At 39.7% G+C, this 26,382-nt stretch overlaps 1 protein-coding gene across 2 annotated transcripts in view; it reads right to left on the bottom strand.

Annotated features, from left to right (window-relative positions):
• Positions 1-632: 632 nt before the first annotated feature.
• Positions 633-26,382, bottom strand: part of TRAM1 (translocation associated membrane protein 1) — a 29,237-nt gene continuing 3,487 nt past the window's right edge. The window contains exons 2-11 of one of the 2 annotated variants that reach the window (XM_066378910.1): positions 20,979-21,042; positions 19,103-19,224; positions 18,881-18,997; positions 16,219-16,277; positions 13,722-13,806; positions 7,472-7,542; positions 7,261-7,365; positions 5,958-6,101; positions 5,479-5,639; positions 633-2,207 (exon numbers count right to left, since the gene is read on the bottom strand). In XM_066378910.1, the coding sequence (XP_066235007.1) occupies positions 2,134-2,207; positions 5,479-5,639; positions 5,958-6,101; positions 7,261-7,365; positions 7,472-7,542; positions 13,722-13,806; positions 16,219-16,277; positions 18,881-18,997; positions 19,103-19,224; positions 20,979-21,042 (1,002 nt within the window). In that variant the 3' untranslated portion in view covers positions 633-2,133. The remainder of the gene's footprint in view (positions 2,208-5,478; positions 5,640-5,957; positions 6,102-7,260; positions 7,366-7,471; positions 7,543-13,721; positions 13,807-16,218; positions 16,278-18,880; positions 18,998-19,102; positions 19,225-20,978; positions 21,043-26,382) is intronic. The other variant, XM_066378911.1, reaches the window with a different exon arrangement.

Genomic DNA, 26,382 nt, shown 5'->3' with positions numbered 1-26,382 from the left:
ATCAGACTGGGATGCAGAGGACCCAGGTTCGAGACCCCGAGGTTGCCAGCTTGAGTGTGGGCTCATCTGGTTTGAGCAAAGCTCACCAGCTTGGACCCAAGGTCGCTGGCTTGAGCAAGGGGTTACTCGCCCCCCCCCCCCCCCCCCCCCCCCGGTCAAGGCACATATGAGAAAACAATCAATGAACAACTGAAGTACCACAACAAAACTGATGATTGATGCTTCTCATCTCTTCGTTCCTGTCTGTCTGTCCCTATCTATACCTCTCTCTGACACTCTCTCTCTGTCTCTGTAAAAAAAAAAAAAGTTTGTCTTCTAAAAAGTTGTTAACATCTTGGCTTGTGGTTCAGTGGATACAGTATTATCCTGGAGTGATGAGGGTCACTAGTTTGATCCTGGGGTTGCCAGTTTGATACCAGGATCACAGGCTAGACCCGAGGCAGCAGGTTCAAGCCCTGGTTAGGGCAAATCGGTGGCATAACTAAATGGAAAAACGAGTTGATGCTTCTCTCTTTCCCTTCCCCTCTCCCCTCTCTTCCCCCTTCCTCTCTATCAAAAAAAGAAAACCAAAACCAAAATACAAACCATAATAAAACAAGACAAACTTGCTAACAATGAAGAAAACATACAGCTTGTAAAAGTAAAAATTTTTATTGTAATTGATTTCTCAATGAATGGTTCAATATAATGCCAGTTTTTAATGGCAAAAATTTGGTTACACTCAAACTGCATGATGCTACAGAGAGCCACTACTTTTTCTAGGAAGTAGGTAAACAGCTGGAAACAGAAAGCACGACTTTTTCTAGCAGCATGGCAACTGATTACAGTGCAGACCTAACAGGCCGGCACCTTTTACACTCAGACAGCACGAAGATGAGCTGGTGACCAAAATACACTGAAAGGAGCAGTATATGTACTGTAATGACAACAAACACCAAATATAGCTATAAGGACTTTAAAGGATAATTATAGAAAAGAGAACCAATATTTTACTCTAATGTTTTTAGAGCCTTTCTGTAGAGATACAAATATATATATATATATTTTATCCAAAAATATGTTTTTTACAGATAAATGCTTCTCAATTAAAGATGGGACCAAAGCCATAGTTACACCAACATAACATAAAGCACTGTCTTTTTTTAAAACTATTTATCCACCTGAATTTTCAATTTCTTTAAAGTTAGTGCATTAAATGTTTTCCAAATATAATTACCTGACATCTTTTTATAGATATAAATCACGTACGCATTATTTTTTAAAAGAGTTTGCAGGCTGAACAATGTTTTTCTAAGATGCTGTGCATATCGAACTTATGATAAGCCCCATTAAGATCACTAGTAATAAACATATCAAAAAAGGGCTACATCAAGATTTTCTTCTTTATAGGAAATATTTAATTTTCTGATTTCCTGTTTACAAGTGTTGAAAATGCATAAGAAACATTTTACTTCACAAGTACTTTTATGTTAATATAAGATATTTTGATTCAAGAAATATGGCAATAAACTTCCACACTGTAACCAATAGTATGCTTTTGTTTTTTTTTTTTAAAAAATGGGATGTAACACTAATAACCACTAACTATAAAATAAAGCACACAATTATTTTGGCGAGTTTACAAATCTTTTTTCCCTAGTGTAACAAGACTACAAAAATTCCTAGAAATTAGAGAACACTGAAAACATATTAAAGTTTGACATCCAACTTTATATTATTTTCTTTTTACCCTGAAAGATAACTTAAAAAATATGACCTGGCTGGAAGAGGCCATCTTGCTAATATAAAAAATCAGTGAGAGCAATAAATTGTATTATTGATATGTAGATTTTTGTAAATAGTTCTCTCTCCAAATCATTAGAAAAATGTTCAAAGATCAAAAAACAAAGTAAAACATGGTGGTGGTCCCTAAACTATTTTAAAGGCAAGTAGCTTAGTCTAAGCTAAAACATTTTTCTCATTCATAGTAATTATCCTCCCCTCAAGTGCTCTTCAAAGAATGCAGGGAACAGTAAAACAGTGAGATAAAAGAGCACAAACTGCGTTTTCAGGAACAGAAAAAACCTCTAGTGCTGAAAGATACAGTAAAAAGCAGATTTCTTTGGGGACATTAACCAATTAGACTATAATTCATTATGAAGATTTCTCTTTTCTATTACGGGGAGAGTCTGCTCCATTTGAAGTTACTGTTCCATTTACACCATTTTCTGAAAAGAGAAAAGAATCAGTGTTACTCTCTTTTGTGAAGAAATACAAATATCTTTATACATAAAGGTACCTTCAGAAAAGAAAATTTTAAATCGAATATATACCTTCATGCCTTTAGGTGAAACTTATTCATCAGTGCTTAATCTTTACTTAACATTTAACAAATCATAAAACCCGCTTTAAACACCAAGAGTAGAAAATGAAAAGTAATTATGTCATTAGATCTCAATAAATAAAAAGGAAAGTATTATTGAAAGCAGAAAATATAAAGAAAAAACTAAAAAATACAAGAATTTTAAAGGTTTTTAGAGCAGTGCTTTTGGTAGAAATAAAGAACGTTTGATGGCAGACGGTGTTCTTGGGAGCATGTTCCCTTTAACACACTTATAAAAGTTGCCATTTAGGATAACTTTTATGTTTAGGAGTATATCATGGCCTTCTTCTTTTCAAGCTTTGATGGAATAACTAATGTCAGACTAACCCATAAGAGTTGAACACAAAAATGGCTTTTTAAAGGTGATGGGAAAAAACCAAGCATGTGTATTTTTCCCTCAAGGTATCTGCCAACAACTAAATGTGCACACACCAAATAAAACTCAGAAAAATCAAGCAGAAAGCAACTCCTAAGAAAGTACAAAGCTACAGAGATTTGATAAAAAGACAGAAACTTGAATTCAGGGTCCATCAGGCAAGAAAGTCCTTATAAATAGTTTATGTCCTAGAAATGACGGCAAACTAGAAACAGGTTTCGATGAGAGAGAATGATCCACCTATACTCAACCCAGAACTGCTACAAATTCACCCTCTAAGTCTTCACACATTTTATACAAGATGTCCAAAATTGAATTAAAAATTACCAGGCATGCCAGAAAAAAGACCAAATGACTAAAAACTAAGAGAAAAAAATGATCAGAAACAGATCCTTAGGTGATTCAGACCTGCCACTGTCAGATAAGAACAATGATTAATAAAAATAAAGAGATGAATTTCACCAGAGAACTGAAATCTTTAAATCTAGAATTTGTTAAAAATATAGTAATTAAAATATAAATTTAATAAATGAGTTTAATAGCAAATTAGGGCACAGAAGAATTTAGTGAACTAGATCAGTGTTTTTCAACCAGTGTGCCGCAGCACACTAGTGTGCTGTGAGACATAGTCAGGTGTGCCGTGGGGAAATTAAACATGGGTCCCCAAACTACGGCCCGCGTAGGCTATTTATCCGGCCCGCCGCCAGCCGCCTCCATCTGAACATAAACATTCCCCTCACAATCCATCCAGCTATCAGCGACAGGAAGAGTGGAGGCACAGGGAACACTCACTGACCAATCACCTTCTAGGATTCATCCCGACCACTAGCGATGAACCAGTAGTAGGCCGCCTCTCATCCACCCCCAGGAAGGTCCCCGCTCTGGCTGCCGCGCACTTGTCATTGTGTGGCCCCCCGGCAAGTAGTTGAAGCTGCTACTCCTCCCATGGTCCCGATTTCTAATTCTGGTCAGGACTGGAGGTAAATGTTGCCACCACTAGATGAAGCCTCAGCCTCAGCTGGTTATGTCTATGTTGATGGTGTATATAGATATTTGACCTTTTTCTTTTAAAAGAGGCCCCCTGCAGAGGGTGATATACAATTATCACAATGCATCACAATGTTATCTAGTTTGCTGATCTTCCTTTGGACAGGTTTTGGTTATCTGTTGCCAAGGAGTTCCCCATTCTGGCCAACAAAGCGCTTTTGACATTGCTCCCGTTTTCAACCACATATCTATGTGAGCTGAGCTTCTCAAGCTTGACTGCGATAAAAACTAAAAACAGAGAGAGACTGAGAATTGTTGAGGAAGAGCTTTGTGTGTGTGTCTTTCTACCATTCCTGCCAGGATATCCCTTTTGTGTTCATCGAAACAGGCCTAGGTTTCACACTAAGTGAGTATAAATACATTAAGAAACTATATTATTAACTATATGTATAATATGTACTGTGTTAGAGTGTCATTTTGGTAGATGGTTGTGCCCCAGGATTTTGTAAATGTAAAAAATGTGTCGCGGCTCAAAAAAGGTTGAAAATCACTGAACTAGATTAACAAATGGTCCAGGAACAACTGGATATCAATATGCAACACAATGCTTGCAAAATGGTGCAGCCCTTTTGGAAAACAGTTTAGCAGTCCCCCCAAATGTTAAATATATAATACATTTACCATATGACCCAGCAATTCCATTCTTAGGCATATATCCAAGAGAGTAAAAAACAGATCATTAGACAAAAACTTGAACAGGAGCCTGACCTAGAGCGTCGGACTGGGACGCAGAGGACCCAGGGTTCAAGACCCTGAGGTCGCCAGCTTGAGCGTGGGCTCACTGGGTTTGAGCAAGGCTCACCAGCTTGAGCCCAAGGTCGCTGGCTCGAGCAAGGGGTCACTCGATCTGCTGAAGGCCCATGGTCAAGGCACATATGAGAAATCAATCAATGAGCAACTAAGGAACCACAACAAAGAATTGATGTTTCTTATCTCCCTCCTTTCCTGTCTGTCTGTCCCTATCTGTCCCTCTCTCTGACTCTCTCTGCCAAAAAAAACACAAAAAAAACAAAAACGTGTACAGGAAAGTTTATAGCATTATTCATAATAGCCAAAGAGTGGGAACAACCTAAGCATTCATCAACTAATATATGAAAAACAAAATATGGTCTATCTATACAATGGAATATTATTTGGCCAAAAAAAAGGGAATAAAGTATCAGTACATGCTAAAACATGAACCTTTAAGACATGCTAACTAAAAGAAACCAGTTGGAAAAGATCACATATTGTATGATTCCATTTATATGAAACGTACAGAAAAGAATCAAGCAATCAGATGCTGTTATAAACAAAAAGCAAAACTATTCCACTTGGGATTCAAGGGCATACAGAAAAGAGTTGTAAAGAGTTTTTGTTTTTTAAATATGAGCAAGATGTTTGAAAGCATAAACTATCCCGCCTTAGGTCAGTTATTCACTAAAACTGCCCACATACATTGGTCTATAGAGGCTCAAAGTTAATCAAACAGGGAAAGAGAGAGAAATGGAGTAGACAGTTTTACAGGGAAATAACTGACCCTACAGAATCACCGAGCTATAGAATGGAGCAAGATTACTTTGCCTCTAATTTTGCTTAAAAGTAGAAAACTTTCTTTACAGGATTTTAAATCTTAGTATGATTATAAATAAGACCCAAAACAATTTTTAAAATGTTTTCTACCCCAGGTTTTCACTCCTTACTGTGTACAAACCTGTTCCTTTTCGGGAAGATCTGCCTTTTGCCACTGCTGGCTTCTTCTTCACAGCTGGTGCCTGGAAAGTAGAATGCTCCCTCCACCTCCGAAGCTGGAAGTTAATGAACTTCCACATCATGAACGCCTGGGTTATGCAAATGGATGCTAGAACAGCAATTCTGAGAACATGAAAAAATAAGCAAAATATTAGAGTGCATCAACACAAGGTTATTGAATAAAGTAGTAGATCATGTTTTGATAGTATTTAGTACCAAATTCCCAAGATTATGTTAATAAATAACTATTCCATTAATAATTAATCCCAGATGTTAAAATAAATGTTTTGGCACTTAAATTTAGACATAGAAAACAGGTAGGAAATCAAATGAAATGAGTATTTTCCCTAACCTCCATATTTTTAAGGTAATTCATATCATAAACTGGTAATTCATACTATACAGCTGTATAAAGTGAGAAAAACATTAAATTGACAGTACCTTACAGCCAACACATTGAAGTTTCCAGTACTGAAATCCAGCTTTTGGTTCTCTGCTCTGGCAAGGCCAAAGCCAACAGTGAGTACTGAAAGAATTAAAGTCAGAAGTCTTCCAAAAACAAACAGAACTGCCCACAGAGAAAATCTGCAAGAAAAATGTCACAACTCAAATTCATAAAATTGCTACAATAAAAAAGTATTCTAGTAGGAATCAGAGTCTATTAAGTAAATGAGTATTAAAATAGCATTTCTTATTTTTATACAAAAATGATTCTGCAAGTAAAATGTTTGGGAGATGCTATATCACATGCTCAGAGATAACATACTAACATATCTAAGGTTCTAGAAAGTCCAGTAAGGAAATGTTTTATTTTGTCTTTAGCGGATCCTTTTTTATTTTTTTATATAACTACTATTAACAACCCTCAGAACTTCTGGTATATATAATAATTTTGAAGATGGCTAGACAAAACACAACAGAAGCTGTGCTATAAATAGGACACCAGTTCTCATTTAAGAGTTCTAGTTCTACTGTTTAAAAAGACTTTTCACTCTTTACAAATCATACTGTTTCAATTCTGTTTTCAATTCAATTTTGCCATCAAAATATTTTAATATCATGGCCCTGGCCAGTTGGCTCAGTGGTAGAACATCACCAACATGTGGATGTCCCGATTTGATTCCCGGTCAGGGCACACAGGAGAAGCAACCCTCTGCTTCTCCCCTCCCTACCCCCTCCCTTAACTTTCTCTCTCTCTCTCTCTCTCTCTCTCTTCTCCTGCAGCATGGCTCGATTGGTTCGAGCGCACTGGACCCGGGTGCTGAGGGTGGCTCCATGGAGCCTATACCTCAGGTGCTAAAAACAGCTCAGATGCGAGCTTGGCCCCAGATGGGGGTTGCCGGGTGAATCCCAGTCAGGGTGCATGCGGGAGTCTGTTTCTGTATCTTCCCCCCTCTCACTTGGAAAAAGAAAAAAAACTATTTTAATATCTTTAAGGCTATATAATCTATTATTTCATTTCCTTTTGAAAGTTCACTATTTTTCCTTGTCCAAAAGAAAAACATGCATTAAACAAGACTGGAGAAGTTAGAAAAGTAAACTCAAAAAGCCTTCAGAATTACAAGTTCCAACACCCATCCGTCTAGCTTAACAAAGACTCTATTTTAAAGTCTGTAAGACTACTATTAGTTTCATTTTATTTAAAGCTGCTATTAACAACTTATAAAGTAATATAACTGCCTGGGCCTTGGCAACATAGCACTAGCTTTAATTACATAAGAAGTAGAATGGGTAACCAACTTACCCTTTTTGATACTTTTCATCACTGAAATAAAACAGGCGGGAAATGTGGAAAAGAAATTCAACAAAATAATGCAGCACCAAAAGAACAAGTCCTAGGTGATTCAAGCTGTTAAAAGAACAAATTTAAAATGTAATAGTTACTTAGCAATTAAGACAGATCAGCATACTATCTGCCCAGTCCACATACACACCCAAGAAAAATCCCAACTTACTTCAAAAGATAAGCTCCCGCAATGTGAAAGAGGTAAAGACCTATGTAGACCAGCTGCCGAGGAATATCCTCCTGCAAATAGAAAACTGCATTACAGATACAAACCTGAGGACACCCTTCTGCTCCTCAGGAGCAGTGTGGCAGGGTGGAGACACACTGTGACAGAAGACCGAAGGCCATCCTGCCGCTGCACCCCACCCTGGCTCCTCCTCCTGATGAACAGCATGGCTTTCGCAAGTCACTGAACTTCATTTGGCTTCAGCTACCCCATCAGCAACACGCAAATATTACTTGGGTTTGCTCAAGGCAGATGAACTCAAAATCCCTTTCAGTGCTATGATCTACAGTTCTTTTTATAATAAACATTTATTAAATTAAACAATACTAACACTCATGATGTCCTTCTAATAGTAAAATTGCTATGGTTAGCAGTAGAGATGTTTTTGTTTACCTAAAATTGTAGTTACATTTTTCAGCTCTTCTTTAAGAGCTTTCATTATCAGTCATTGTCATTAAAATTAGTTAGGATATCACCTAATTGTATATTCTTCCTGCTCCCAGTAACCCTAAACCAAGAACCCACATTTTAGTTCTTCTCTTTACTCTTCCCTAGTCCCTAGCAATCTGGTTATCTTAGAAACAGTGTTTTAAAAATTTAAGTCAAGGCCCTGGCCGGTTGGCTCAGCGGTAGAGCGTCGGCCTGGTGTGCGGGGGACCCAGGTTCGATTCCCGGCCAGGACACATAGGAGAAGCGCCCATCTGCTTCTCCATCCCTCCCCCTCTCCTTCCTCTCTGTCTCTCTCTTCCCCTCCCGCAGCCAAGGCTCCATTGGAGCAGGGATGGCCAGGGCACTGGGGATGGCTCCTTGGCCTCTGCCCCAGGCGCTAGAGTGGCTCTGGTCTCGGCAGAGCGAACCCCCGGAGGGGCAGAGCATCGCCCCCTGGTGGGCAGAGCGTCACCCCTGGTGGGTGTGCCGGGTGGATCCCGGTCGGGCGCATGCGGGAGTCTGTCTGACTGTCTCTCCCCGTTTCCAGCTTCAGAAAAATACAAAAAAAAAAAAAAAAAAAATTTAAGTCAAGACTCAGTAATGAATCATTAAATCGATTTAGGGGGGTCACACTAACCTCTTTCAAAATATGACATAGAAGAGAAAATGCTAGAGTGTACAACAAGCACATTGTATTGTTTCATGAAAATTTTATTCCAGATTTTACACACACACACACACACACACACACACACACACACACACACACACACAGGATTACAACATAAAATCTAGTTTTCCTCTTGGGTGCAGTAAAAAATATTTGCAAAATGCCTGTACTTCACAATTCTACCCTCTCTGGTTTTGGCAGATTTCCACGTTCAGGTATCCGCTGGCTTTTCCAAAGTTCACTTTACATCACTTCACTTTTATAAAGAGACCTGTATTGGTGTCAGTTTTTATAACCAAAAGAAATCCAAAAAGGATTGTACGAAAAAAGGCAACAAACTGAAAAGAGCATTAAGCCTGCTTGGCAGTACACGGCAGAGAACAGCAGGCGGCCCCATCAAGTTCCTTCCCCGGGAACTACTCTGGCATCGCAGCATGGAGCGCCATGGCTTTGATCCGTGTCTGCCAGCATCTTTGCTTTATCTTGAGTTATTCTGTGCATCCGTTAGCAAGGTAATTGCTTCTTTGCTTTATGGCATTTCTTTTTACAAAATATTTTATAGGAGCACTCTAGTTTTGGATAACAGGGGAAACTGAAATATGCATGTCTACATTAGTCATTTTGGTAGAGAGTTACTTCATTGAGTCTTTTGAGAAAGAGATTTTATAAGTGTAGCTTTGAAACTAAAACCTCTCCTCTAGTAAGAATGGTACAAAGGTAAGTGTTAGAAAGGTGGAGCTTCAGTCGAGCAGTCCTATGCAGTACTGTTCCGGGACTCTCAGGAAAAATCCCCTCGCCACAAGACCAAGTTTACAGTGGTTCCTCCAACTGGAGAGAGAAAAATCTCTGAGAATAAGCTAGCTGTCTTAAGATCCTCTCCATATAATTTTCAAACATCTGGTACAGTAAGTAGTTCTCCTTACCAAAGGAGAGAGGGAAACCTCTTCTCTCATAATCATTTCAGAACAGCTCAGTTATAGTGTTATAAATGTAATTTGGTATGCTATATACATATTTGATACATGATATGCTATATATGATTTTGTTATGTAAATAAATTTTTCCTACCAAGAGCCAGAAATGAAGTTTTGCTTATTTGTTTGTTTAAAGATTAACAAACTTTTAAAACTCAAATGGGAAAATATATAACGAAAATGAGTTATTAGAAAAGCGTTGCCAAATACTTATATGTATTAATGCTAATGTTCACGCAGTTTACATAAGGATGAAATCATGGGATAATGACATAAAATTCTGATATTCTCACTTTTCAAAGAAAATCTAGGCCCTGGCCAGTGGCTCAGTGGATATAGAGTGTTGGCCTGGTGTATGGACGTCTCAGGTTCAATTCCCCATCAGGGCATATAGAAGAAGCGGCCATCTTCTTCTCTCTCCGCCCCCCTTCTCTCTCTCACCTCCCGCAGCCAGTGGCTTGATAGGTTTGAGCCTGGCCCCAGGCACAGAGGATGGCTCCACTGGAGCATATCAGCCTCAGGCACTAAAAATAGGTCTGTTCTTGAGCATTGGCCCCTGAGGGGGTTGCTGGGTGGACCCCTGTGAGTCTGCCTCACTATCTCCCCTCCTCACCCCTGGAAAAAAAAATCTAATAAGTAGAGAACACTAAATTAAACCTGATTCTAAAACTGTAACGATTTCAAGTGACATTTTTGGTTGTTGTTCCAATAACTTTTTATTAAAAAGGTCAGCCACATACATTAGTGACTTTCTATTTTTCTAAGAATATGGTTTTTTTAACTATACCATACTAAAAATCAAACTTTATTTTAAACTGAGTATCACATATATGCCCAAATATAAGGCTAAGGTTTCTCCTTAAATCACAGATGGAGCCATTTCATATTTCCATCTTTTCAAAACTCTCACATTACAGTAATCTATAGGGATTTGTTTATTTTGAACAATAAATAAATGTTTAGGTAAGATACATAGCCTTAAAGACCTCAGTCAATATCATTATTAAATGCTTACAGAGGTCTAGTGGAGAATTCAGCAAGACAGAAGTAAAAAAATATACTTTGAAAAACTGAATTAGAAGATTCATAAAGTGTCTCTAGTAATGAATAACATACTAACAAGGTTGCATATAAAAAGTGTGAATATAATTTTCATTAAGTAGGCATGGAACAAAAGCATTATTTATAATATACTTTATATGACAGACAAGTGTATGTATAATTAAGTAAGCTGAATATCAGAAATAAACATTTACTGTTTTAGCCACATTCCCCTGAAACGTCATATATTCAATTTGGTTAAGAAATTACATTTTGAATCTTCTGTGGACAAAATTAAGGATTATTTATATTGAACCATACATATTATATATAATTAAAATATTTTCCTTAAGAAAAACTGAGTTATTTGTGACTAACAAAGCTTTGTAACGCTACCAACAGTGTTCTTTTCTTTCTCTGTTTCTCTGTAGGACTGGTTCAAAACAATCACTGTACTAGTTTCTTCCAGTAAAGAGCTCTTCCAAAAATAATTTTCAGAGTAAAGTTTAAGAAACTGTTTGACACATATGCAGCTGTTACTTTCAAATTATGTTAATTACTTGAAACTTTTGACTATAATATGTATGTGTTAAAAATAGTTTCAGTTAAGTTCTAAGTTATGCAAATTATTCCATAAAATTAGACTGCATTTCTGGAGAAATGCCATTTGGCAGGAACTGATAAGAAAAGAGCTTTGAGAACTTAAATGAACAATTACTTTGAAAGATCGCTCTTTGTTTACATGGTCAATGAACAAAATATAGACACATGGATTAATAGTGAAACACAGAGGTATTATGTCCATGGATATGAAACTACACGAAGAAGCTTTAAGTATTTGAGCCATGGTATTAAGACATCAGGAAACCATGACATTTTCAGCAGCACTGTCTGAAAGAACTTCCTACTCTGATGGAAATGTTCTCTACTCTGCTATCCAAAGTGGGAATGTAGCCCCATGTGGCTAATGAAACCTGAGATAGGCCTGGTGTTACCAAGAAAGTGAATTTTGTTTTTATTCAATTTTAATTACTTCAATTGTGACTAGCGGCCCCTGCTGGGAACGGTGCAGCTTTAGGACATCTATGGATCACTGTGGGTGCTCATTGAATATGGAAGGGCTACTGGAAATTTTGAGTTTAAAAATTTTATCTTAGGACGATTCTATATCAAAGGTTTTATGGATCAGCATCACAATTCTTACAATCAGCTTAACCAGAAGAACATTCTACTTTATAAAAGAAATCAACATAAAAAGAACTTCTGAGCCCTAGTACATGGACTCTAATTTGGTGCTGACTTCTCATTGTAGCAGACAACATCAATGATGACAGACACACAGAACACACACAAAAAAACACTAACACAAAAGAGTAGTGGATCAAGAAACTATACTCATGAATTAACTATTTGCAGCATATAAAAATAAGTGACTGTGGTATCTGAGAAGGCATTTGAGGCCACTGAATGGGTTGTTATACTATTTAGGAAAGCTTCTTAAAGTAAGGCAATTAAAAAACTGCTTTTAATGTGGAAAAATGTAAATATATATACAACAAACAGGGAGTGAAATGAATCCCCATGAACCCATAACCCAGCTCCAACACTCACTAACTCATGAGCAACCTTGCTTCATTCATATCCTCAGCCACGTGTAATCTCATATACAGGAATTGAAAATAATCTCTCCCCAACAAGGGAATTAAAGTGCTTCATTAATTTACCACAGGGAAAAGGTATTCCAGGAGAGAGAACACGTGTTGGGGTTGTGAGATGAGAGCGTACTAATGGGAATGAAGCAGGGGTGAGAGCAGAGGAGAAAGGGACCGGGGAGGGCGCACAGGTCGGCAGCTCTGTGTCAGCTATAGCAACAGGGAGCTAGTCCAGATTATAGAGAAGAAAGAGTCAAATAAAGGAACTAAAGGTGCTTTGTGATATCCTAGAAGTCTGACTTCAGAAGTCCTGAAGGTAAGCTATTGTAGAAAAAAAGAATACTGCAGGCTCCAGGAACTCATTTGCCCAAATAAAGCAAACACCTTTCCCACATGCTAAAAAGGGAATGCCCCACCCATTTCTGGAAAAGCTTCACCAGTGAACATGTAACTATGGTTTACTTTCACAATACTGAATTTTTCTTTGGGAATTACACACAGTACCATTAGTTGTAGTAAATCTGATTCATTCTTATATCAATAATATGAAATTAACATATTCCAAAATTATTTTAAATGACTACTAATATAATTTTAAAACAATTAGCATGTTAAATGTAAAAGATCCTCCTCTACATTAAAATAGTGACTAAAGGTTTTGTTTGTTTTTACAATATACTGCTCACAAAAATGAAGGGTTATTTCAAAACAAATATGAAATGATAAAAAAAGCATTTGATTTTTTTTCTTTATTAAACAGGAACATCAGAAAAGCAAACGACAAGTCAAAGAAAGTTGTTTGATTATGCAAATGAGATGCAAAACCAACTTTTGTTTCATTGGTGAAAATACACTCTACAGAAGGCTGGAAGTACTGGAGTATCTGCACGTTCCCTGAGCCCCTAATTTTTGTGAGCAGAGTGTACTTAACGATCCTTAGTCTTTGTGAAAAGAGGGGAGCTAGGAGAGTTGAGGTGAAAGGGATATTAGAGACATAAAAGGAAAAAGTAACAAGATAATTTTACTTTTTTTTTTCTGTATTTTTCTGAAGTGAGAAGCAGGAGGCAGAGACACTCCCACATGCACCCCTCTGAGATCCACCTGGCATGCCCACCAGGGGGCGATGCTCTGCCCATCTGGGGCGTTGTTCTGTTGCAACTGGAGCTATTCTAGCGCCTGAGGTGGAGGCCATGGAGCCATCCTCAGCGCCCGGGCCAACTTTGCTCCAATGGAGCCTTGGCTGCAGGAGGGGAAGAGAGACAGAGAGGAAGGAGAGGGGGAGGGGTGGAGAAGCAGATAGGCGCTTCTCCTGGGTGCCCTGGCCGGGAATCAAACTCGGGACTTCCACACGCCGGCCAACACTCTACTGCTGAGCCAACCTGCCAGGGCCAACAAGATAATTTTAAAACCACAAAATCCCAGCTTACCTTTTTGGTTTTCTGGAAGTAGAGTTCAGGAAAAGCATGAAACCAGTAAGCCAGTTGTAATATGTAGAAAAACTTCACCTGAAATCTGCATAACACAAGAAAGTAAAAAATATATTTGATTCATAATTTTTAAAGATAATTTTATTTATTTTTCCAATTTTTTTTCTTGTGGGAGAGACAGAAAGAGTCAGAGAGAGGGACAGATAGTGTCAGACAGGAAGGGAGAGAGATGAGAAACATCAATTCTTCATTGCGGTTCTTTAGTTGTTCATTGATTGATTTCTCATGTGCCTTGACTGGGGGGCTACAGCAGACCGAGTGACCGCTTGCTCAAGCCAGTGACCTTGGGCTCAAGCTGGTGAGCCTTGCTTAAACCAGATGAGCTCGCACTCAAGCTGGCAACTTCGGGGTCTCAAACCTGGGTCTTCCATATCCCAGTCTGACACTCTATCCACTGCGCCACCGCCTGGTCAAGCTTTATTGATTTTTGAGAGAGAGGGAGAAGGAAGGATTGAGAGAGAGAGAGAGAGAGATATGGAGGGAAGGAGGAAGGGAAGAAAGGAGGGAGGGAAGGAAGGAGAGAGGGAGGAGAGGAGGGATAGAGGGAGAGGGAGGGAGGGAGGGAGGGGAAGAGAGAGAGAGAGAGAGAGAGAGAAACATTGATTTGTTGTTCTACTTATATATACATTCTATGGTTGATTCTTGTATGTGCCCTGACAAGGGATCAAACCGCAACCTTGGTGTTCCGGACGATGCTCTAACCAACTGAGCTAACCAGCCAGCCAGGGAAAAACATACATTTTAAAGCCTGATATTTTTAAAGAATAAAGTTAAAACAAAGACAGGAAATGATAACATACTAAGTAGTTACCTTGTGTTATCACTTCAGGTGCTCTTGTAATAAATACTCTGTGTACTTTCAACAACTCTCCCTCAGCCACTTACCCTGTCTCTCTAGGATATATCCACCATCAGTTAATTCCTCTGGATTACACAACAGAGCAAAGACATCATCTGAAGAACCCTGTTAACATGTAAATTAGTTGGAAGAAACCAGAGCTCCTTGTCTATTAATTAATCAAAACTGACTTGTGTGCCATGTTAGCTAAGGCACATAAGGAACACAACTGAGGGAATCAAACCACAGATCTATAAGGTTTCATCAAAAAGGGAAGAGGAAAAAAAAGGGGGGGGGGAGAGGGGCCCTGGCAGGTTGGCTCAGTGGTAGAATGTCAGCCTGGCGTGCAGGAGTCCCAGGTTCGATTCCCGGCCAGGGCACAAAGGAGAAGCACCCATCTGCTTCTCCACCCCTCCCCCTCTCCTTCCTCTCTGTCTCTCTCTTCCCCTCCCGCAGCCAAGGCTCCATTGGAGCAAAAGTTGGCCCAGGCGTTGAGGATGGCTCCATGGCCTCCACCTCAGGCGCTGAGGATGGCTCCGGCTGCAACAGAGCAACACCCCAGATGGGGAAAGCATCGCTCCCTGGTGGGCATGCCAAGTGGATTCCGGTCGGGCACATGTGGTAGTCTGTCTGACTACCTCCCCGCTTCTAACTTCAGAAAAATACAAAAAAAACCCCAAAAACCCACAAAAAAAAGAAAGAGGGAAAGACTGACACAAAAGCAAAGGCACACTACCTGGCCAGGTAGCTCAATTGGTTAGAGTGTCACCCTGATACTCCAAGGTTGTGGGTTTGATCCTCAGTCCAGGAACATACAAGAATCAGCCAATAAATATATAAATAAGTGGAACAAAACTGAACTTTCTCTCTCTCTAAAAATCAATAAATAAAAATTGAAAAGAAGAAAAAGCAAAGGCAATTAAAAGATTTTTTCTTTTAAAATTAAAAATCACCTAACACTCAGATAATCCCAATTTTAAATATACTCTGGCTTTTTCCTAGTGAATGTTCCAACTCTACTATCTGTTTGGAACACTGAGAACCCAATCAATGGAAGCTAACCAGGATTAAGTAGAGGAACAGGCAGAGAAGGGTCCCCAGGAGATATCTCACCATCAGTCTGGAATCACTAGTCTCTTCTTCGCACTGTACCCTAGTCCTGCTTTCCCTTTACTCTCCTCATCCCTCTCCTCCAGAAGTCTGAACTAGAAAATACAATCTGAAATCACTTCTGGGAAGAGGGGGGGATACAGTCCTATATAAATATGTTTACAATCCATTAAAGTTCATTGAATCAATTTAACTTTACAAAGTTAGAGTGATTCAGCAGAGTGGATATTATTGCTGGACTTAAAATATGAAGATATGCATGGTCATGTTATTCCCTTCACATCTTTTTCTCCAATGCTCACATCACAGTGCATTTATTGAATAATGCTTAGGTCACGACCATCTGCAGCCTGGCATGACAAAGGAAAAGAGGAAGTTTCAATTGCTAACAAGGCACTCAGTCTTGGTGGGCATGGGCATAATGTAAGGCTTACATATGTGACAGGACCATGGTCCGTAACTAAGAAAAGCCAGCTAGACATGACTTACGTCATCAGGTTATGAGGATAAGCCCGCCACAAGATAGTTGGGTCTGAGATGTAGTTTTCCTAAGAAAGAAGATACAAATATTAGTCTGTCAGAGAATGCAAACTTCTTGGAAACTAAGACAATACTTTTATTTCTTACACACTTACAACTTCCCAAATCAAGTCCCAAAGAGCCCCTGAAGTAAAATGTTTTCCAGTTGTTTTAGTTATTGTCAACTCAGCTGAACTGCTTGCTTTAGTGAAGTGAAAATCAATGAGATGTAAGAACTCAAATAAGAGATCATTCTTGGCCTTCTAAATTCTTTCAATCCAGTAGAGAAAAAAAAATACATGTACGCAAACAAATGTCAACCAATCAAAAAACAGGAATGGTACCCAACAGAGGGAGAACAGCTAAACTAGAGATGGACTTGATCACAGGTGATCAGAGGGTTTCAGGAAAGCGGCAGCACCAGCCAGGAGATGGAAGATCACGGTGCTGCCAAGTTCTATAGGACTCTGTCCACACAACCACCAATCTTTTCCTTAGATAACCGGATCTAGTCAGTGAGAATTATTACATAAGGGAAAAAAATTTAAAGTGACTTATCTTTAATAACATTTTCCCAATGAAACATAATAGTTTTTTTAAAAAATTTATAAAATAGATTTTAAGCTGAAATGTATACATGCTGTATGTCTGTAAAGTATTGGTAAAGCAGCAGTGTAAAGTGGAATGAGCACTGGATCTAAAGACTGAGCTTTAGCCTGTCTCTTACATTAAGTGTTGTACCTTGGAAAATTCACTTTGCCTATTTATTCATCTTTAACATGGTGATTAAAAAAGAAAACTGTGTGTTCTGACTAGTGGTAGCACAGTGGATAGAGTGTCGACCCAGAAAGCTGAGGGCCCTGGTTCAAAACCCCAAGGTCGCCAGCTTGAGTGCGGGATCACTGACATGATCCCAAGGTCACTGGCTTCAGCCCAAGGTTGCTGGCTTGAGCAAGGGAACACTGGCTTGGCTTGAGCACTCCCTGCCCCATCAAGGCACATATGAGAAACAATCAAACAAATATATAAAAGTAAAAGCAACTACAAGTAGATGCCTCTTACCTCTCTCCTCCCCCTTTCTCTCCCTCTCTCTCTAAAAACAACAGCAGCAAAACCTGTGTGTGCTGCCTGGCCTGTGGTGGCGCAGTGGATAAAGCATCAACCTGGAATGCTGAGGTCGCCAGTACAAAACCCAGGGCTTGCACAGCCAAGGCACATATGGGAGTTGATGCTTCCTGCTCCTCCTCCCACCGTTCTTTCTCTCTCTTTCTCTTTCTTCTCTAAAATGAATAAATAAAATCTTAAAAAAACCCAAAAAACAACCTGTGTGTTCTGACAAACTCAAAAATATGTGAACTCTGGAAAACTAATACTAATTTTTTTTTTTACAGAGACAGAGAGTCAGAGAGAGGGATAAACAGAGACAGACAGACAGGAACAAAGAGAGATAGATGAGAAGCATCAATCATCAGTTTTTCGTTGCGACACCTTAGTTGTTCATTGATTGCTTTCTCATATATGCCTTGACCGTGGGCCTTCAGCAGACCCAGTAACCCCTTGCTCGAGCCAGCGACCTTGGGTCCAAGTTGGTGAGTTTTGCTCAAACCAGATGAGCCCGCGCTCAAGCTGGCAACCTCGGGGTCTTGAACCTGGGTCCTCCGCATCCCAGTCCGACGCTCTATCCACTGTGCCACCACCCGGTCAGGCCAAATACTAATGTTGATGCTGCTTTCCCCCCTTCATTAGTTAGAATGATACACTTAGAGTTTAGATAGCCTTCCTTAATTGTTAAATTAATCAATATTTTAAGCTGCTTGGAAAAGTATCAGTAACCTAGCCGAGGTATCACTGACAACGTTTTTGCTAATTCAGAAATACCTGTAAATGCTAAGATACAAAAATTATATTCAATTGACTAAAAATAAGTGAGGCTTTCTGAAACCTTAAATATAGTATAGAATTTTTCCTGTATAAAAACTAACTAGGTCTGACCTGTGGTGGTGCAGTGGACAAAGCGTTGACCTGGAATGCTGAGGTCTCCAGTTCAAAACCCTGGGCTTGCCTGGTCAAGGCACATATGAGAATTTATGCTTCCTGCTCCTCCCCCCTTTCTCTCTCTCTCACTCTCCTGTCTCTCTAAAAATGAATAAATAAAATTTAAAAAACAACAACAACAAAAAAACACACAAAAAAACCTAAGCCCTGGCTGGTTGGCTCAGTGGTAGAGCATCAGCCCTGTGTATGGATGGCCTGGGTTTGACTCCCGGTCAGGGCACACAGCAGATGCGACCATCTGCTTCTCCAAACCTCCCTGACCCCTCTACATCTTTCCCTCTCACAGCCATGGCTCAAATTGGTCAAGCAAATTGTCTGTGGGCGTTGAGGATGGCTCCATGGCCTTGCCTCAGGCACTGAAATAGCTTGGTTGCCAATGGGCAGAGCATCACCCTGTAGGCGGCTCACCAGATGGATCCCAGTTGGGGCACATGCAGGAGTCTGTCTCTTTGCCTTCCTGCCTCCTCACCTCTCAATTAAAAAAAAAAAAAAAAAAAAGGACAGGACAACATTTTCTGTTCTGGGTATATAATGTAAATACTTAAAGAGATGAAAATGTAAGCAGAGTAATACTTACAGTTACTAGAATGTATATGCCCCAAATACAGGAAAATAGGTAGAATGTACTAAGCTGACCAGATTCATTAAACTTGCTGTGTTTCGTTTTGGAGAAGTGCATTCGCCTGTTAATTTTCTAAAAATAAAAACAATTAAAAATAAGATTGTAAAATATATTTCACTTATGACTATCGTAGTATGGAGAGCTACAAAGTATATATTTCTAAGATTGTATACTTACATCCAACATATACTCTTGAATTATGGCATGAATAATTATCGCCACTAGCATGTAGAAGAAAACTGTAGCCAAATCTTTGATACCATAGTAATAAAGGGACGCTGATTCAGTAGCTTGTTCTTCTGAAGGCCAAAAAAGGACAGGACACAGACATAAAAATATACATGTGATTATAAAAACAGCACTAAGTACAACATAGTTATGGGAACAAACAAAAGATGACTAACCTAATAAATAAGTACTACAGAAACATAATGGTAATCTGCTTTTGGACATCTTGAATCATGGCAACAATGAAAACTGAGAAGACCGTCTAGAAATTGAAAACTTTGGAATTTATACATACTTACAAAGACTTGACACATGTTAGTCACAGCCATCAAAAACCAAAGAACAGGGGAGGGTGGCCACACTCAGCTCTTTGGGAAGGTGGTAAAATTGACTATCCCAGAAGTAGAGATTAGGTTACGCCAGGGGTCCCCAAACTACGGGCTGCGGCCGCATGCGGCCCCCTGAGGCCATTTATCCGGCCCCCGCTGCACTTCTGGAAGGGGCACCTCTTTCATTGGTGGTCAGTGAGAGGAGCATAGTTCCCATTGAAATACTGGTCAGTTTGTTGATTTAAATTTACTTGTTCTTTATTTTAAATATTGTATTTGTTCCCGTTTTGTTTTTTTACTTTAAAATAAGATATGTGCAGTGTGCATAGGGATTTGTTCATAGTTTTTTTTTTATAGTACGGCCCTCCAACAGTCTGAGGGACAGTGAACTGGCCCCCTGTGTAAAAAGTTTGGGGACCCCTGGGTTACACTTTGCCTATTTGCCTATACTTTTAAAGAACTTTTGAAACTTTCTACTTTCTATCTGTACTTTCCAACTAGACACCACATTATGATTCTGAAGGAAAAAGTGATTTAACCTGCATTTGATTTAGTTTTGATCTATACACAGTACAGATAGAGGCAACTGCTACTTAAAATGGTTTTCAATCCTTGAAATTGCCCTAATTGTTCAGAGCAAAGTTTAATCAAATACTTGGGAACTGGTAAAAGTGCTTCATTCTTCTATGATTTCAAAACAACTTTGTGTTTTTCAGTTATCTGATACCTAAGTCACAAAACAAATATTTACAAAACTATATAATGAAAAAAAAACCCAACTTAACATTACATCATTGATCTTACATTTTAAATGGAGTTTCAGAGCAAGTTTACTGCCTGAAGATGTTAATATTTTATTAACTGAATACCCCATTCCTCATCAATGCTAGTTAATTATATTACGGTATTCAACTACAATCAACTTCCAGTAACAACCTGATTTTCACATAAGCGTAATTTAGGAATCCTATTTGAAATAAAATCTAAAAGGATAGTTTGGGCACTATTACCAAATAATCCCTAGAGTTTACTGACATCCTCTCTAATAAAAATAATAATATAGGTAGAGCACAGTAAAAAAAAGACAATAAAATAGACTTAAAAGGATTGTTATTATAGGTTCAAAACATAACTCATTGGTTAGAAAAACCGAACCTAAACACTAACTTCAGAAACCTTGACTGAACAATGATACTTTAAGCAAATGCAAAGTATACATGCATAAAATTTTATTATGAAAAGATCAGAGGGAAGAGAAGGCAAAAAAAAAGTTCTTTGATGGAATTTCAAGACCATTTACAAAAATATACAACAAACACAAAAACTGATTTCCATAGAACATATAGGGTGATATCAACCAAAAACATCAGATCTTATAGTACAAAATCGTCAAAATAATGTTCAATTTAATCACGAATGAGATTTATGGAAATTTCCCAGTTTGTCCAAGTGAACTTTTCCACTTAAACAGAAAATTCTAAAAAGAAACTACCTACCTGTTGCAGGGAGGGTAACATTGTACTGAAGAGTAACGAAAATGATAGCAGCTTTTGCTGTTATCTAGGGGGAAAAAAGATCAAATCAATTTGTAACCTTCAGAATAGTAGATCAGGGAAAATATTACAACTTCTGTCCCCAAATCTAAGAACCAACAGCACCCTAGAAGACAAATGGAATTCTTTATCACCAAGGAATTGAGGATGGGACTTCACATAACTCACCTGAGCTTTCTACACTTTAGATGAGACTGTAATTCATTCCTAACTTTAATATATCAAAAGAAATTGCCCTGGCCAGGTAGCTCAGTTGGTTAGAGCATCATTCAGATACATCAAGGTTGCAGGTTCAATCCCAGGTCAGGACATATACAAGAATCAACCAATGAATGAATAAATAAGTAGAACAACACTTGATGTTTCTGTTTCTTTCTCTCTCTCTCTTTCTAAAATCAATTTAAAGACATTTAAAAAAAAATCAAAAGAAACTTACTTTCTGCAGTTCCACTAAACAGTGATTTGAGTTACTCTACTTTAAGACCTGTATAATGAACAGAGTTCCTATCAAAAAAATTTTTTTTGAGAGAGAGAGGAGAGAAAGGAAGGAGAGAGAGTATGAGAAGCATAACTCACAGTTGCTTCACTTTAGTTGTTCATTTATTGCTTCTCATATGTGCCTTGACTGGGGGGCTCAAGCAGAGCTGGTGACCCCTTGCTCAAGCCAGTGACCTTGGGATCATGTCAACGATCCTGCCCTCAAGCTGGTGAACTTAGTGTCCCAGGTCAATGCTCTATCCACTGTACCACCACTGGTCAGGCAAGAAAAAAATTTTAATGTAAGTTAATAAAAGAACACATCTGGAACTGCTAAGAGGTCAATAAATATTTAACTGACCTGACTACTGGTAGAAGTAAAGAGGTCAGAACAGAAAAATGAATGTTTACTGAATATTTATAGGTTCTAGCACTGGGCTAGACAAGAAAGTATGATATAAACTCTGATGACTAAGAGCTTAGTGGGGCTGAGAAGGCAAAATCATTACAATACTATAAGATCGGTGCAAGTGGACATTCAAGATAAACACACTTTTGTTGTTTTCCTGGGTGGGGAATAAGGTATGTTGTGAAAAGGCTTCTCAGAGGATGTGGTGAGGGTGAGGGAGCTGTCTTGGACGATAAAAGCTGGCTGGGAAGGTGCGGAGGGCAGTACAGGCTGCAGAGACAGAAAATGCAGAAGTCAAGCAGCAGTCAAAGCCCTGGTGTGGGCACACGTCAGAAGTGGTAGAAAAGCGCCGAGTGCTAGAAAGGACCTTTTTTGTTGAACTAAGTAGTTTAGATTTTATTCTAGCACAGCTGGAGAATTTGGAAGTTCATCTGTGCTTTTTGGGAAGGAGGTTGGTAGGGCTTACTAAGTGGACTCTCTAGTCTCAGGTCCAGACTCCACACGGTAACCAGAATCATCTTCTGATCATGCCCACACCTCTCCCCATGCCCATCCTCCACCAGAAGATCCTTCGACGGTGTCCCATACAGCAATCCATGGTCCGCCTCCTCCCCTCAGCCTCCTCTCTGACCACCTCCTGCCCTCTTGCCCCTTGCATTCCTCCTATCCCAGGTCTGTGAACGTGCAGCTCTACCTAAAATGCTGCTGGGAAACATTCCCCCTTCAGATCTCTCAGTTCAATCACACCCTTTCAAGGAAGCCTGCCCTGTCTCTCAGAGCAGGTCATGTCCTTTGTTAGATAGTCTCAGAGAACCCTCTTCCTTGCAAAACACAAACTCTTGGTGTAGTTATATTAATAATTTGTCTCACTCATTAGAAAGTAAGCCATGTAAGAGCTGGGACCATGCCTGCTTCTGCTCATCACCATATGCTTAGAGACCAGCATGAGGCCTGGCACATACAGTATTAGGTTTTGGAACAATATCGCTGAATAAATACTCGATAAATATAAACTGCAGTAAGTATGCAAGTCAAGTGTAAAACTTCTATAAGAGAGCACAAGGAAGATAATAAGAGGCCCTGGTCAGTTTGCTTGCTCAGTGGTAGAGCGTCCACCCAATGTGTGGAAGTCCCAGGCCTGATTCCCAGTCAGGGCACATGGGAGAAGTGACTATCTGCTTCTCCACCCCTCTGCCCTTCCTCCCTTCATCCCTTCCTCCCTTCCTCTCTCTCTCTCCCTCTCTCTCTCCCTCTCTCCCTCCCTCTCTCCCTCCTCCCTCTCTCTCTCCCTCCCTCCCTTCCACAACCATGGCTCAAATGGTTGGCCCCAGGCGCTGAGGATGGCCCCATGGCCTCCACCTCAGGTGCTAAAATAGTTCGGTTGCTGAGCAAAGGAACTGCGGTCCAGCTGGGCAGAGCATCACTTGGTAGGGGCTTGCCAGGTGGATCCCGGTCAGGGTGCATGCAGGAGTCTGTCTCTGCCTCTCACTTAATAAAAAAAAAAGAAAAATATAATAAGGCCCGAACTAAGGAAGTGGTTGTGGGATAAAAGAGAGACTTTGAGGCAAAATAAGGGTTGGTAAGCAAGAGTCAACAATTACACACTGATGCTCACAGAATGAACAACCAAGTGAAAAATGTTATCAGTAAAAATGAGGGGCAAAAAAAAGGAATAGCAGGTTTGGGGAAAAAGAGAAGAAACCAAGACCTAGATAAACTTAAATTTCTGTAGGCAACTAAAGCCTAAATCTGGACCTCTGCAGGGAGACCCTCGCCTAATGTTTTGGGTGCCTCTACTTAAAGTCAGTAGTTGAAGCTATGGAGGTGCATAAACCATCTAAGGAGAGGGTACAGTATTCATAGACATCAGACTGTGGAGTGGGCAGAGAAAAAGCTGGTGGCAAAATAAGAAATGATCAGAGAGAGCCTGATACTCCGAAAGCCAAGGAGGAAACATTTCACACAGATGTGGTTAATAAAGCCAAAGTTTCAAAAGACATGGGGACTGGACAATTTAAGAAGTCATCAGTGGTCATTGCTTGAGTAATTTCAACAAAGTAAGTGGGAGCAAAAGCCACATCACAGGGACTGAAGAACAAAAGAGGAACAAAGTGGTACCTAGCAACAGATGCCAGGTCAAGACTTACGTCGTTTTCAAGATGAGAGAGACCGAGCCTGTGTGGGGCAACGCGAGGGTATGCCTTTCTCTGGCACCTTTTAGCAATCCATGAATGGGGAGGTACTGAAAGGGCATTTGGCAGGCTGGAATGATGGCTGGATATTTGCAGGATGAATAGGGAGAAAGACCAGGAGGGACAGGGAGCTGAGGGCCTGGGGAGAGTGAGGATAAGTAAAGTCTGCAGGGAAAGCAGAGCAATGAGGGGGCTAATGTCCTGGAGAAAAGGAAAGGGGGAAAGAAGGCCAAGGGACCATAAACGCTTGGGCTAGCTGGAGAGCAGGCATGTGAGCAGTAGAATGAGTGAGGCAGACAACAGTTGTGGCTGACCTCTGCTACACTAGAATTCAGGATCTGGAAATAGGCAGGCCTATGGGATCAAGTCAGAGTATGACCCTAAAAGTGAGTTGCTTAACTGTAGTAGATACATAAAGGTCACTTGAATAGAAAAGGTCAGAAAGGCTTCTTGTTACAATTTGAATCATTCACAGGGATGCATCAGAGCAGAACGATTTCCAGGTAACACTGCTTTCATGCAATTATTTTTAATAAAGTTGACTGATGACTAAACTTAATTTTTAAATCTTTGTTTAGACTTCATATATAACTGCTCACAAAAACTAGGAGATATTTTATAGCTTCATATTCATTTAAAAATATCCCCTAATTTTTGTGAGCAGTATATATATATAAACATAAACACATACCATATCTCTGTTTCTAGTTTATAACATGGGTCACCAGTACATATAGCAAAGGCAACTTTTTTTATGAGTCCCTTACAAAGGACAAGTGAAATTCTTCTAAGATAAATTTAATATCAAATTCCAAAACAAAAAAAAAATTAGATTTTTTAATGCTAGGCTTCCAAATAAAACTAAAGTTTCGCTTTCAGCTAATTTCTTTGTTTATTTATTTGGCCTCCAGCTAGTTTAGCATGTGACCATTAAGTAGAATAAGAGAAAAAAATACAATCTACACAGCGCCAAAATGTTTATAGAAAAATTAAACCAGTTATCACATTCCTAGCTATTTCTAGACTCCATAAGCCTCCAACTGCACCCAGCAATGCTTTATTTAGTTAAACTAATTTTATAATTAGTTAATAGCAAGACAAATTAGTATGGAATAAAATACACTACAGAAATATGTAATTCCCGAAAAGGTAAAATTACTGAGTTTATGACAGTTCTGAACATTTATAGCAATGTTTTCCATTTATAAGAAAAAAATGACTTACTCAGATACATCTTAAAGAGGTTACCACACACAAATGAACTGTTGTATGCAACATCAGGAATACTGTAATATTTCTTTAAGCAGTCACCACTAGGGCTTGGTATTTGTTGTTGTTATACAAAGATGTTAACTATTTTGTACTTGTTAGAGGTTGGTGTGAATACTACATAAGATAAAAGGACAATTTCTGAATATCAAATTCCACTTCCTGCTAACTTTACATACTAGTATAAATATATGTAAAATTAAGTTCTGAAAGAAAGAGAGAAAGAGAGAGAGAGAGAGAGAGAGAAAGGAAGAAAAAAAATCACGCTTAAAAAACAAACAAACCGCCTGACCAGGCGGTGGCGCAGTGGATAGAGCGTCAGACTGGGATGCAGAGGACCCGGGTTCAGGACCCCGAGGTCGCCAGCTTGAGTGCAGGCTCATCTGGTTTGAGGAAAAGCCCACCAGCTTGAACCCAAGTCGCTGGCTCCAGCAGGGGTTACTCGGTCTGCTGAAGGCCCGAGGTCAAGGCACATGTGAGAGGGCAATCAATGAACAACTAAGGTGTTGCAACGCACAATGAAAAACTAATGATTGATGCTTCTCATCTCTCTCCGTTCCTGTCTGTCTGTCCCTGTCTATCCCTCTCTCTGACTCACTCTCTGTCTCTGTAAAAAATAAATAAATAAATAAAAATTAAAACAAACAAAAAACAGGCCCTGGCCGGTTGGCTCAGCGGTAGAGCGTCAGCCTGGCGTGCGGGGGGACCGGGGTTTGATTCCCGGCCAGGGCACATAGGAGAAGCGCCCATTTGCTTCTCCACCCCCCCCCCTCCTTCCTCTCTGTCTCTCTCTTCCCCTCCCGCAGCCAAGGCTCCATTGGAGCAAAGATGGCCGGCGCGCTGGGGATGGCTCCTTGGCCTCTGCCCCAGGCGCTAGAGTGGCTCTGGTCACGGCAGAGCGATGCCCCAGAGGGGCAGAGCATTGCTCCCTGGTGGGCAGAGCTTCGTCCCTGGTGGGCGTGATGGGTAGATCCCGGTTGGGCGCATGCGGGAGTCTGAC

This window comes from Saccopteryx leptura, chromosome 3 (genome assembly GCF_036850995.1).
Source record: "Saccopteryx leptura isolate mSacLep1 chromosome 3, mSacLep1_pri_phased_curated, whole genome shotgun sequence".
Lineage (NCBI taxonomy): Eukaryota > Metazoa > Chordata > Mammalia > Chiroptera > Emballonuridae > Saccopteryx > Saccopteryx leptura.
This window is presented reverse-complemented; position numbering and strand designations above follow the sequence as displayed.